This window comes from Atheta coriaria, unplaced genomic scaffold (assembly GCF_025399875.1).
Source record: "Atheta coriaria isolate IRGN ID8LTWV9N9 unplaced genomic scaffold, Caltech_Dcor_3.1 hic_scaffold_7_pilon, whole genome shotgun sequence".
Taxonomy (NCBI): Eukaryota; Metazoa; Arthropoda; class Insecta; order Coleoptera; family Staphylinidae; genus Dalotia; species Dalotia coriaria.
In genome coordinates, this window is record NW_027045449.1 from 13109454 (window position 1) to 13123246 (window position 13793).

The window sequence follows — 13793 nt, forward strand, 5'->3', positions numbered from 1 at the left end:
ACAAGAAAATATTTACTTTCCTGCGCCCTACATATGCAACCCTCTACACGTTTGACTCATTTAGAGCCACCTACATGTTGATGTATTTTAAGTTGCCTAACATCACTTAACATTTACATACAGAAATCATCTGTTTTCTCAATACAATCACTCGATACTATTTCACACTCACTCCACTCATTTTTACCCGCGATTTCAGTTTGGCTGCTCCATTATTAGTCATGACTTTCATTCATAAAAACTCAGCGAACTCGACTTCAAATATGTAAAGCAAGCCACCCAACGTAAAATGATCGTAAACGCGGAATTCAGTTGAGCTCCAATTGTTTTGTGGCTCAGTTAAATATGATGGACAAGATCTATATCTGGAATGGCAAGAAAAAAATCAAATTGTTAAACAACATCAATGAAACCGTTAAGAAACTGTGCAACATCAACGACCATCTATATTTACTCACTTCAACCAATAAGTTTTACCATGGAAACATAGAAATTGTGGAGGATGAAGAACAGGTAACATTTCAACTTTCTGATGCATTTAGGCCACAGGACATTGATTGCAAAGCTGACACTTTATACATTGTTGATCAAAATGGCAAGGTATTGTCATACAATGAAGACCTGGAGTTTCAATCAGAAATTACACTGGTTGAAGATGCTAGAACATGTTTCCATGGCCACACTGCATCTCGCTTTAAGATGAAAGTCAGTAAGATATCTGTGGGTGAATATGGTGGCTTGTTTATTACTGAGAATGGTCAACTGTGGGGGTCAGGTAATATGCATCAAATAGGCATTAATAGCACAACACCGAAAAAAGTAACGTTTTTTGATAATCGTTACGTGTATGCTTGCAATGTTGGCAATGATTTTGCCATAGTCATTGTAAGCAAACAATTGCTGAATGATGACACTGACAGTGATGACTGTGAGGAAGATGTTTTCATTTCAAGCTGTCCCCAATGTTTATCCACCTCACAGTTGACTTCTCCCATCTCTCAATATTCATTGTCAGATAATTGTCCACTTGGTCTGCCAATACCTGTTAGCTATGACATAGAAACCACTTCAACTAGCAGTAAAAATGATAGTATCAGTAGTAACGAAACGAAGAAATGCAACGGCGATTCGAATGAAGAGTCCAAAGTTGAAAAGAACATCATTTTTCGAAACACAGAAGCAGCCAAGGAGTTTCTTACCAGACAATTCTCATGGATGTCTTCAGCTGGGGAAGAGTATCTGGTGGAATGTACGGAGAAACCGACTCGCATCATCAAGGAAAATGTCAGTAGCATGGCGAACTTGGTGTACGAAGGAGTTAAGACAGTTGGTGATAAAGTCGTGACGTTATCGCGACATGTCAGCGGGTCGTCTGATAACAACGATGTGCTTGAGAGTCTGGAAGAGATGCAGTTGCCGCGTGTGACGTCCAAGGATGAGTTTATGTGGTCTTTGAGTCAATGCACCGAGGAGAAAGATATGTCCGAGCAGGGAATTCATGAAAAGTGTAATAATATTATTAAAGCTGGGTGCAATTATATTAATTGCGAAGTTTGGACATGGGGAAACATTGTACATGGACAATTAGGTAAGAAATAATTCGAGTATAGTTTATGTATTCATAAAAACAATTCTCTATAAAATAGTTGTTTATATGAATACATTTTATTTAGAAACATACAAATCATTTCGAGATGATTTCAATTGAAAGGAATATTTGATAAATTAAATTTTACTTTCATGCACGTCTTCAGGAAAAACGGCATTGTTCAACGGTAATTTTTCGAAAAGTTTTCCTACTATATTTATATTGATTAATCCGACTTACAACTGAATGTTAGACCCACCATATAGTTTGCGTTAATAATTACGTTTGGTTACGATTTCTATTAATATTCCTATTTTCAACAAACAATTCAATTTTTAATTAAGGTTTGATTAACAGCGTTATACGCATTTTCTTTTAACTGCGACTTTTGGCATAGCTGCACATTCTTGTAGTGATTTGATAATTTTATTTAGTATTACAATTATTTGAAACGTTCACTTGTTTATCAGGAATTGGCGATATCATCAAACGTGAGCGCCCGATGATAATAACGAAACTATCGAATATTGGTGCACTGAAAGTGAGCGTGCAAAGTTACCACGCTGGTATTCTCACATTGGATGGCAGAGCTTTCTTATGGGGCAAAAACGATCAAAATCAAGTTACCGTCGATTGCGCCGTGGATCAAAGTTCACCGCGGTTGTTTTCCACTGAAAGTGGTGAAAGGATAAAAGATATAACTTGTTGTGATTCGCATACATGGCTGCTAACAACTAGCAACGTCACCAAGTATATCGGGAAACATGCGAATCAAAAGATCGTTGATGTTCATATGCAGGAACGAAATGAGAAGACAAATAGCGACATGCAGGACGATCCTCATTTAGACGATAAGATTGCGAATTATTTGATATCCTGCAAACAATACTCACTGCTTAATCACGTTGCGGATTGCAATAGTTTTGTAATGAAGAATTTGGTTGTCGAGCAAAAAGCACTTGAAGATATGCTGACTGTTCAGAGTAATCTGATAAAACCGCTTATGAAAAAGAATATTGCTACTGGCGATGACTCATTGTACGATCAACTTTGTCGCGAGTATATCGACTTGTTGCACTTCACAGCTGCTAATGTGAAAAGTTTAATTGACTTTACAAATAATGTATTGCCTGAAAGCGATATTATTATGACGAAGTACGTTGAGGAACATATCCGAGTATATCGCATCTATTTGAATACATTGCATAATGTAATTTCACTCGGCGGGTGTTCAACAATTGCCAAATACCTAGACATTCCCGTTTGTCTTTATAAACTGGTTGATGTACAAAAGCGAGATAAGAAAGGTGACGAAATTGTCACATCGCGACTTTTGGCACACCCATTGGATAGACTTTCGTTTTATGAAAACTTCGTCCATTTTTTTGTCAAGAATACTCCAAAAGTTCGCCATGATGTCATGTCCAAATGGACACTTTTCATTGAAGAGCAGAAAAATAAAAAACAGGAAACTATTCAAACCAAAGAGTTTTGGTTGAATTCCGGTAAAGTGATAGAGCATTTGAAAACTCCGTCTAGACGCCTGCTGCGTGAATCGCACAAATTTCCACTATTCCTGCAAAATGGCAGCCGCTTCTCGACTCATTGGTTTATTTTGTTAACAGATATTTTTATTCACATGAACGGGTCCACGTGCAATATGCACGACTTGCGCACCATGTGGGTGGAACCACAGCAGGATAGCGCCAATAATCAGTATCAGATTAGCTTGAAGATGCCGGAGGATACCCTGGATCTATATGCAAATGAACCAGAGCAGAAGATTGAGTGGTTTCATGCGTTGCAGAATGCGATTAAAAGCTCATTGGGGAAGGTTAGTTTACACCAACCACCCGAAGAAAGAAACGCGGAATATACTTTTACGAAAAATGGGTATTACAAGGATGCGAAATACAATGGCAGATGGAAGTGCGGAAAAATGCATGGAGAAGGTAAACTCGAATGGCCTGATGGACGAGTTTATACTGGACAGTTTCAACAAAATCAGATGCACGGTAGAGGTAGATTGGATGAACCAAATAAAGGTGTATATAAGGGGCAGTGGAAAGATAATCTTCAAAATGGTTTTGGAATTTTTAATTATTCATCAGGCGATGTTTACAAAGGATGTTTTAAAGATGGTCTGCCAAATGGCCATGGATGCCTTAGGCAGGGACATTTTATGGCACAAAATGCATCCATTTATATTGGTGATTGGCTTTTTGGCAATAAAAGCGGATATGGTGTTATGGATGAAATAACTATAGGTGAGAAATATCTTGGAAACTGGTCAGATAATAAAAAACATGGCAATGGTACAATTGTAACCTCGGATGGCATCTATTATGAAGGAGTTTTTAATCAAGATGTACTCATGGGCCATGGAATTATGATACTCGACGATGGTACTCATTATGAAGGCGACTTTAAGGGTACAGGGGTACTTAGTGGCAAAGGAGTTTTGACACTGAAATCCGGACACATTTTGGAAGGCTCTCTGACTGGATCGTGGAGTGAAGGAATCAAGATATCTAACGGCGTGTTATCATTGCCTAAGTTTGATCATGTGGATGATAGTCCAAAGGCATTTGGTACATACTGTACGCCCGTTGATCAGAAATGGAAAGGATTGTTCAGGCATTACCATCAACTGTTGGGTGTACAAGATAATACCACCAAAAACAATGTGAAACTGCCAGATACCCATAGAGTGTGGCAGAATGTAGCTGTTATTATATCAAATAAGCATTTTGGCTCAAATAGTAAAAATTGTAAAAACTTAGAAAAATCCATGAATAACTTAGACATGATACCTGATTTTGGAAAGGACGGTATTAACATGAAGACTTATATGGAAATGAGAAATTATTTGCATAAAGTGAGTCATAAATGTAAGTAAGAGTAACCTAGATGTAGTAATTTTTGGTATGTTTTAGGCTTTTGACTGTCCAAGACATCCACTAGGTTCATTGTTGAATGATTTAACGGCAGCGTACACGGCTGCTTATGGATCAAGAGCGCATGCATTACTTTTGCCACATGCGGTGAGGGAACTTCATTTTGTAACGCAGAGGCTGTACGATATTGTAAGGCTGTTGTTTCCCGCACTGCCTCAATACGGCAAAGAGATCATATTAGACGAGAAAGACGAATTGTCCGGTACAGTATCATGTCAAATACTTTTGTATCCGATCATCCTGCCACGAGTTCATTCAACATTGTTCAATTTATACACATTACGGAACAAGTTTAAAGATGCAATGTATTGGAAACGCCTGCTGGAATGGAATAAACAACCCGATTATACACTCATGGCTTTTTTACATGTTGACCAGTTAGTATTAAATATCAATTGCTATTTATCTTTGCTATTGTTGATTGTATGTTTTTTAGAAAATTTATTAAAGGGTATGCGGATGGAATTCCACTTTCGCCAGGTAACACAAAACGTGACCTAATGTTTATTGAAGCTGTGGAAACCTTACAATCGTTAATCACGACTTTTTCACCAATGGAAAAACTTTGTGTTATCAAACAGACCTTTAAGAAGATGTCGGAATGTGTACGCGAACAGCTGGGCGAGAATTATAAGTGGAATATGGATGATCTTTTTCCGCTCTTCCAATACGTGGTCGTGCGTGCGAGAATTTTGCAGCTAGGTTCTATATTGGAGTTTGTTGAGGATTTCATGGAACCAAGTTTAGAAAGTGGTGAGTTGGGCATAATGTTTACTACACTAAAGGCTGTCTACTGTTTGATCACCCAGGAAAAGGTGTCTGGGAATTGATATTAAAACTCGACCCTAATTGTTGATATATATTATGTTTGCAATAATGATGGAATGAGAATGAATAAGGTGTTAACACGGTAGTATGTCATAAGTTAAGTGTGAAAACATATCAAAGAGAATTAACGGCAATATGAATGCTGCAATATGTAAAAATAATTATTTCGGGTTTGTTAAATGTTATTTTAGTGATGTGTATGACGTCCAGATAATACTGCTTTATATTGTACAGACGTATTTTTATTCTGTGATTTGCATAGAAAGTAATTTACAGATACGTATGATTATTTACACCAAAATATTTATATTTTAAAATCATATTTATTTACTGTTATTGATTATTTAATATATACCATAAGATAATGTGTCAGTAGGAAAACATATATGTAAATAGTATAAACATGGAATGTGAACAAATTGATTAGTGATTAATGTGATAAATGTGAAAGTCAGGAAGAAACTATGCCATCATTAATAACTAAAGAGAAATATATCTAAATTGTAGAATTGGTTTGTGACTGGTTAGAACGCAATAATCAAGTTGAAAGTTACGAACTTGGATCAATGATGATGATTTTAAGTACCTGAACTGCCCATTTAATAATATCATTATAAATACACATCAAAGCAGTATAAACCAATATTGTATAATGTATAATAAATATTATTTACAGGAATATATTAATGTTATTAACGTTTAATTACTTTTGTGTTTGGTTGGTTTAAAGATTTTGAGTAGTACATATTATTAATTCCAAATGCATACATTTATTATGTTTGAAATATTATTATATTATTTATTTAGAAAGAAGAAAATATACACAGTTTTCTTGTGCTTATTCCAATTTTAATTTACTCCACTCAAAGTTCTAATTTTTTACACCTTGACAACGAAGCTGCTCTGTACTGATTGCTGCAATCTACTTATGCGACGATTATTACTATTGGACCGCCGAGTATTTTATGCGCTAGCGTTAAAGTTAAAGTGCAAAACCAAAGAAACACCCTGTATCTCTTATACCAATTGCACGTTTTGTTGCTTTCTATTATCACATTGTAGTTAGATTATTTACAACATTCATATTACCCCCGACTATTAACCATTTGAAAATTGCAACAATTCTAAAATTTAAAAGCATGTCGTATTTTGTGAATTAATTTACCATGCTCATTTGACGATCATATTGTGGTTTAAATGACCTTTTGTACTCTATCAATAGTCTAGACTTTTAGAAAATGCCATAAAATGACCATAAAATATTTTTCTATAAATTTGAAAATATTGTGTGAAACACCCCCTTATCTCGTGAACTAATTCATTTCTTTCCCGCACCTTGCCGTTATATTTTTGTTCAAGGGTCCCTTTGTATGACCCGTATCTTTTTGACCGTCATTGACATCAAATTTTAATTGCAATTTTCAGAAAATCTAGGAAAGAGTGTCGAAAAAGACATTAGTGCCAGTTAGATTTTGTTCAAAAATTTAAAATGTGACAAAAGTACTTGGCTTAACTAAGAATACTTGGGTTGTGGTGATCATGTTGTGCAACATTTTTAACTTATGAATGAATTTTCACTGAAAGCGTTATTTATTCTATTTGCACTGCTTTTGATTAGAATCTACAATTGTTTCGCCGTTGAGGGCATCGTCAGGACTATCAACACGGCATTTCAAAGACATTGCTTAAATAATATTATCAAGCTTAAATCGGGTTAAATTCTGAGAAGATGGGATTTATTTAGATCTATCACTTCATTTAGGAACTGTACCGCGGGGTTCCATAATGACTTGTGTATTTCCACTACTTCTAAGGCATTCATGACCGCGCCCTTATTACACTTGTGTGTAATGGAAAAGTTATTAAATTTTACGGGGTGATTATTGCTGCAGGCATGATTAAAAATGGTGGAATTAGAGTCGGGTTTTTCATGTTCTTTAAACCTAATTTAGAAATTTCTACCAGGTTGCCCTATATATCTGGAGTTGCAAAAATGGCAATCCTATCTATTAATACCCGAATTAAACATTTGGGGGACCCTATCTTTGTTGTTGAATAAAATGGTTCTTAATTTGGAGGTTGCGGGATAATTATACCGCACAAATGTTTAATAACATTATCGGTGAAAGAAAAGTATCGAGCGAATGGAAGCACACCTAAACTATCGCTATTCATAAGAAAGGAAACAGAACTAATCCTGATAATTATATTGGAATCGATCTAATAAATGTAAATGCCAAACTATTCACAAAAATAATAGAGAGCAAATTAACGGCCAACGTGGATTTACAACGAACGAACTTTACATGTGCTTCGTCGACCTCAGCACAGCATTCGATAGAATCCGGACAGAAGGCGTCCTGGAAGTGTTACAAAAACTAGGTACAAGCTCCACTCATAAAGATTATCAGAGACGTAAACAAAAACAACAGGACCAGAATGGGTACAAGTGCGACAACACCGGTTTCCGAAGGAATACGACAAGGGGACAGCTCAAGTCCGACTTTGTTGAACTTCATCGTGGATGAAATAATAACAGAAGTAAAACCCCTACAATTTGGATACCAAATGGGAAGCCGGGACAACTGATCTAAATACAAACTTTCCAAAATTTCGGAAAATAAATTCAAAGTACACTCACCCTTCTTGCGGTAGTCCCGCTCCAAACATGGTCGGAGGTGTAATGGATTTCTGAAAATTGTAACATTATTGGGATAGTTTTAAAAGTAGATTCGGAATATATCCAAAGTTGTGTCTCATTATATTTCCATCATCAAAGAACTGTACATAGGGTAAAAATGACAGGCTAATATTTACAAAATCAAGGCATTATTTGTATTTGACATGACAATGAACACATTCTTATTTCTCTTTTGAGTTATATTTATTTAAAATTGTACGTGAATTGCGCTGACGATGCCCTCAAGGCATGTATACTCAAAACAACTGTAATTCAATTCACGTACAATTTTAAATAACTATTATACTATGTATTACGTATTCTACCAAGAAGATAAATCTTTTGAGTTAGTTGAAATATGCATGCACTCCCGATGTACGTTAATGTTTCCGGTGTTACTTGCATTTTGAAATTTGGATGATTCTGTCTGTTCTTAAAGGACTGAACATAAACAATAACTGCATTACACTACAACAAATATAATTTATAATATAATATGGATAATTTAATGTGTATAAATATAGAATCTATTTAAATAATAGTTATTAATAGATCATTAATAAAATAATCCAATACATGTACATTTAAGTTAAAAATAAAACTAAGTGTTATATATAATTTGTTAGTTTTTGTTGATTCTGTCCTTACAATATTCGCTTACGAGTAGAAATTTATTACAATAAGAAGACTTCCGCAAATGTCCGTTACAAAACAAGTGTGCATGTCAAACATGTAAAATGCAAAGGTGAGAAGAAATTTTCAAAAATAAAATAAAACGTGGAGTAGTAAATAATATAAATTCGTGTAACAAAATTATAAAATAAATTTTTAAAACGATTTGGTGGATGGTAAAAAAGCGACAAACATAATTGTTCTCTAAAACATGATAGACTCAAACGAAACAACAATCAATCTACAAGTTCGTGGCACTATCGTACATAAAATACATCTTTATGTTTATAAATACAAACGTATTATCAGCTTTTGTTTTCTTTTCATATTTAAAAAATGTTTATAATGCTTGTTATTTAAATGTAGTATTATAATTTGCATCTTTTATCTTGTACGTCATCGGTTAACGCATCGAGTTAATACTTTTTATTTTTGAGCATAGATTCATTTCTTGCTTCGTTTCATGCTGGTTTTTGTACAAAAATTGATTGAATTGCGTTCCGCGGTGGTGTGCTTCGCAGATATAATATAAAATATGTATATACAGCTTCCGCAATCCTCGAACAAAAACAGTACATCGTGGTGATAATGAAATCGGTCGCGTCGCGTCACTCGAAGTCCGTGTATTTTGTACTATATACGCAACATAAAAAAAATGAAGACAACTAAACGCATATTACTGAATAACATAACAATATTAATTATGTAACTTACACTATTTTAATCGGCAAATTAAATTTAAATACCGTATTTTTGTGTTAACTTTTATATATGAATGTATAAGCCTTTTCAAAAATGACTGTTAGTTACAACAAGCATTCAAAAGCATGAAAATTAAATATGGTTACTCAATGTGCAAGCCGACACTTATATTTTGTGGTACTTGCAAAGTGGCGGCTTGCACACCCAAAAATACTGTAGTTGTTTTCGCTCGAAATTTTCACTCTTTCGAAATTGCAGAAATGCTAATTATTAAATACTTAAAAAGTGCAACCTCTCGGGACAGCAGCAACTGATCATGACGTTGTAAAATGTGATGCGTGTATGTATCATGTTGTACATCCTTTTTAATTGTCTATTCCACTAAAAAAGGGTTCGAAAAATGTTAAAAATCGTCTACGTATTTCATTCAAAATGTCCCAACATTATCAATTTCCCATTCAAATCACTCAATTGATTTTCTATCCTATCCTTCATTATTTAATATCATGTATTTATTTATGTAATTTAATTAGTCGCATGTTTAGTTTACATGAACGTTATTCGTTAGCGAATTGCAATTCATCGTGTAAATAGTTAGAAATAGCAATGAATTGCGTTAAGGCCACTGTTTAGATATCGGAACAAATAATATGTTACCAATTTGGTTCCAAAACAGACTGACTTGGTATAATTATGCATGTTAATTCTTTACTTGTTTGAGTGGTCGCTTCATCCCCTAGTATATCTCATTATAGCTAAAATATTCGCCTACAATTTTTTGCCTACACAGATATGATTGTTCTTTTCACTCGCATACAGCGGTTCGAGTCAACTAACTTAATTTGACAAATTTATGCCGATACAGTGAGTATGTGTTTGTGTATGTGTGCAAAATAGTTCAAATTCCAATAGAAATTTTAAACACGTTTCAAAACTGTAAACACATTTAAAATAAATGCATGGCAAATGGGCCTGCTTAAGTGGTAACTGAGTTCGCTTCGACAATGTGTGCAACTCTTTCAATTGTCATTTGTTCTGTTAGTGTATGTGTGTTATTCAATCAATGTTTGTCGTCATTAAAAATATTTCCACATTCCAACCGGTTCGTCCGCATCGTACGTAAATTCTGTCAATATATACCTCATTTAATATAGATTTGTTTTCGACAGTGTAAAAATACTTCAAAATCTCACTAACCACCATAATTAGTAATGTTTGCATTTTATGTATATGTATAATATAGTGACATAGGTATTTTATCTGCATTATATTAATTGTATGTACATTTGAATCTTACAATACGCAACCGCAAAATGATTTAATTCTTTGCAAGAACCCAAAGAAAGAATTTAATTACTAATATGAGTAATGACTATAATTCTTATTTTAAAAATAATAAAATCTTCAAATCATCGCGCCCGCCTACGTTCGATTAAAATATAATGTGAATCCCTAAACGATTGTTATTGCTCGTGTCAATTTATATAAAAATCCGCTATCGATATAAAATTAATTAATCATAAATCAATTAATCAATCGAACAACATTATTTACCTGTGATGTCGCCTTCATAAAGTTATGTACACTCTTGTCTTAAATACACTTCTTCTCCTTACATCGAATTCGTATAAATTTGCGATCCGAATGATAGCGTTATCTGTACAGCGCTTTTGTTTTGCGTTAGTCTTATGTTTATGTTGTGGGTATAAGGGTATATGTGTGTGCGGGGAGTAGGTAAATGATCGGAAAAGGCGCATTTCGAGCACGTTACCAATGCCTGATGATCGTGTCTAGCTCGCCCGCCGCGTAGAACACGCGCAGCACAAAGAAGAAGAAGCGGGTCGCCTTTCTGCGCCACGAAGCCGCGCGCTACGTGCTCGTTGGTGACCCCGGTGACGACGGCGTCGAGGGTCCGCTCAGTTGCGGCACGGTGCTGTTGTACGGGTGGTTCGAGTTGCACAGCACTGTATACACATTGTCCATTTTGCACAATTTCTCGAAGAATGGTATTAAGTCAAGCAGTTCCGTGTCACTCATGTCATCAAACCAAGATGCAACTGGTACCTATAAAAAATGTCATTATTACATTTTGACTTCACACTGAAATCATGAAATTAATATTTTCCGATGACTGGAAAATAATGTCTGCAACTCAACTTCCACAAATTGCAAACAACATAGTGATATGAATAATTATTATTCATGCAAATTTATTGTATGCTATTACTTTGACCAAATACTTCCAATAATGATTATTTTACTATGTACTCGAAGATAATGTATATTTAATGCATATTTTTGTATATCGTGCTTACCGCATTGTCTGGATGGAATATGTACGAAGCGGGCGAATTGTCGATGATGATGATCTGCTGCAACTCCCTGCCGAGTTTGTTAAGATCCTTGACGTAATTGCCCCTATGGAAGACACAGCTTTCGCGAAATAGTCGCGCGCGAAATACGTCCCATTTGTCGAGAAGATCCGCGACCGGATCAGCGTACTTTGGCAGCGACGCAGTGAACAGCACACACTCATAGAGTTCGCCCATGCGCTTTAGGAACTCGTCTACGTGTGGCCGCTTCAGCACGTATACCTGGTGCACCGTTCCATCAATTTCTACTGGCACTATGAAGTCAGCATTTTTAATTGGCTAAAATAAAAATAAAACATTAATATAGAAAAAAAATCCTAAAAAAATTGCTAAAGTATACCTTAAAGCTGCTGTGTACTAAAGTTTCATCTAAGTCAATGACCATGCATTTTTTGCGCATATCTTTGTGTTTGACTGGTGGCAGTAAATAGGCTGAAGTTCTAGGTTCGGTCTCGTACACCACCTCGCGGGAACTGTACTGCTGCGGGTTCTGCGGCTTGCGCTTGTGGCAACCCAGACAACAGAGAAACGACTTAAAGAAGCCATTTTTCTTCTTCGGTTGCTGGGGTGGCTGAATTGCGTCGTGCGCCTCTGATATGTCATTTTCAGTCCTTGGAAGTGTACCTTCAAAAGAAACATCAAGTAATATAAGTTAAAATATTAAGGTGAAAGCTTAAAACGCACAGGACAGATCAAGTTTCAGTTAGGTATTGTTGTTGAAAAGAGGTCATACAGGTGTGTGGAATGCAGTGCATTTGCATACGCGACGCAATTCTATAAACATTTTTGTGATCACATCATTTATCCAAGAATTTAATCAAACGAATCTAGGGCCATAGCATGAATTTTTTTAATACAAGACCAGATGTGCCTTGGGTGGCGATGTAAGAATGAATGAAACGCAACGCCAAGGCTACGAGAGCTCGACCAGGGTCGCCACCAAGGTCGGTGGTCCAGGGCGACTCACGGCCCCAGCAACAGCTCGCAAAGCTAGAAATCTGGGATTATCCGCCTAGCGAGCCGTCGCCTCCTGGGCCTCGATATTGAAATTAATATGCATACATGTCACATGGACACAACACGCCTATACTTTCGATGCAACGCGATGGTCAGTAGCAATCGTCAGAAGCGATTGTTGAATGGGCATGGGTTTTCTGACAAACGCGGCTACCCCACATCATGACAACGCTCAAGCAAAATCCCGATGCGCTATTATTTCCGTCCGATCGCAGATCACAAACGCCGCGATCTGTCACTTTTTATTTACCTTTTTCGGGTGGATAACTATTCAAGTGCTCGTCGTCGCGTGACACTTGTGTTATAATGGACGTAGCGTCCATTTATTCATTTGTTTATGCGGGCGTCGTGATGGTAGTCCTTGTCGTTACACCAACTCGCGATACCGTCGTACGCGGACGCGCCAGCTTATTGCGTTATTTACGTTTTTTTAAATCGCCTTCGCAAAATGGCAGATGCTCTTCATTTTTGTCGCCATATTAGATGTCGTTTCCCCACTCGAGCCAACCATGAGCGAATGAGACGCCTCCTGGGCGTTTGCAGCTATGCGCGCGTAATTCAAAGTCTAGGCTTAAATGTTTAGCGTTAACTATTTCGGGGCAATTACATGTTGACTGAAATTCCAAACAATTCCAATATTTACTGATTTCACATCTATTTTACCAACTTATTTTTTTGAGTTGTTTTCCCAAAAAATGTAGAAAAAGATCTCAAAAGTGCTGCCATAAATCTAAAGTGACACGGTAATAAAAATAATTGCTACAAATAGTGCCTCTACCTTCCAAATAAGATTAACTAGGTTCGTTGTCCTTATCTGCATATTTTTCTACTATCCATACAAAACACATCTACCTTATCACAAGAAATCCCAGAAAACTATCAAATTAAGACCGGATGTTGGTATTTCTCAAGATATCGAACTTTGAAGTTAAACACACCAATTATCAACGATTCCGTCTCCATATCCGTATGCAAAC

General features: G+C 36.1%; 2 protein-coding genes across 3 annotated transcripts; one reads left to right on the top strand and one right to left on the bottom strand.

The window, feature by feature from the left end:
* Positions 1-104: 104 nt before the first annotated feature.
* Positions 105-6214, top strand: Als2 (Amyotrophic lateral sclerosis 2). 2 transcript variants are annotated; one of them, XM_065308773.1, is made up of 5 exons: positions 105-1588; positions 1755-1775; positions 2059-4466; positions 4525-4922; positions 4982-6214. In XM_065308773.1, the coding sequence occupies exons 1-5, from the start codon at positions 346-348 to the stop codon at positions 5373-5375; spliced, it is 4464 nt and encodes a 1487-aa protein (XP_065164845.1). In that variant the 5' UTR covers positions 105-345; the 3' UTR covers positions 5376-6214. The 2 variants fall into 2 exon arrangements, with proteins under 2 accessions (XP_065164845.1, XP_065164846.1); XM_065308774.1 differs by lacking the exon at positions 1755-1775 and having other exon boundaries at positions 106-1588.
* Positions 6215-8111: 1897 nt separating this feature from the next.
* On the bottom strand, positions 8112-13313 carry hzg (CTD small phosphatase herzog). The gene is made up of 4 exons (XM_065307567.1): positions 13067-13313; positions 12140-12423; positions 11743-12078; positions 8112-11491 (listed from the first exon to the last, which is right to left on the bottom strand). The coding sequence occupies exons 1-4, from the start codon at positions 13137-13139 to the stop codon at positions 11297-11299; spliced, it is 888 nt and encodes a 295-aa protein (XP_065163639.1). The 5' UTR covers positions 13140-13313; the 3' UTR covers positions 8112-11296.
* Between the last annotated feature and the right edge of the window lie 480 nt (positions 13314-13793).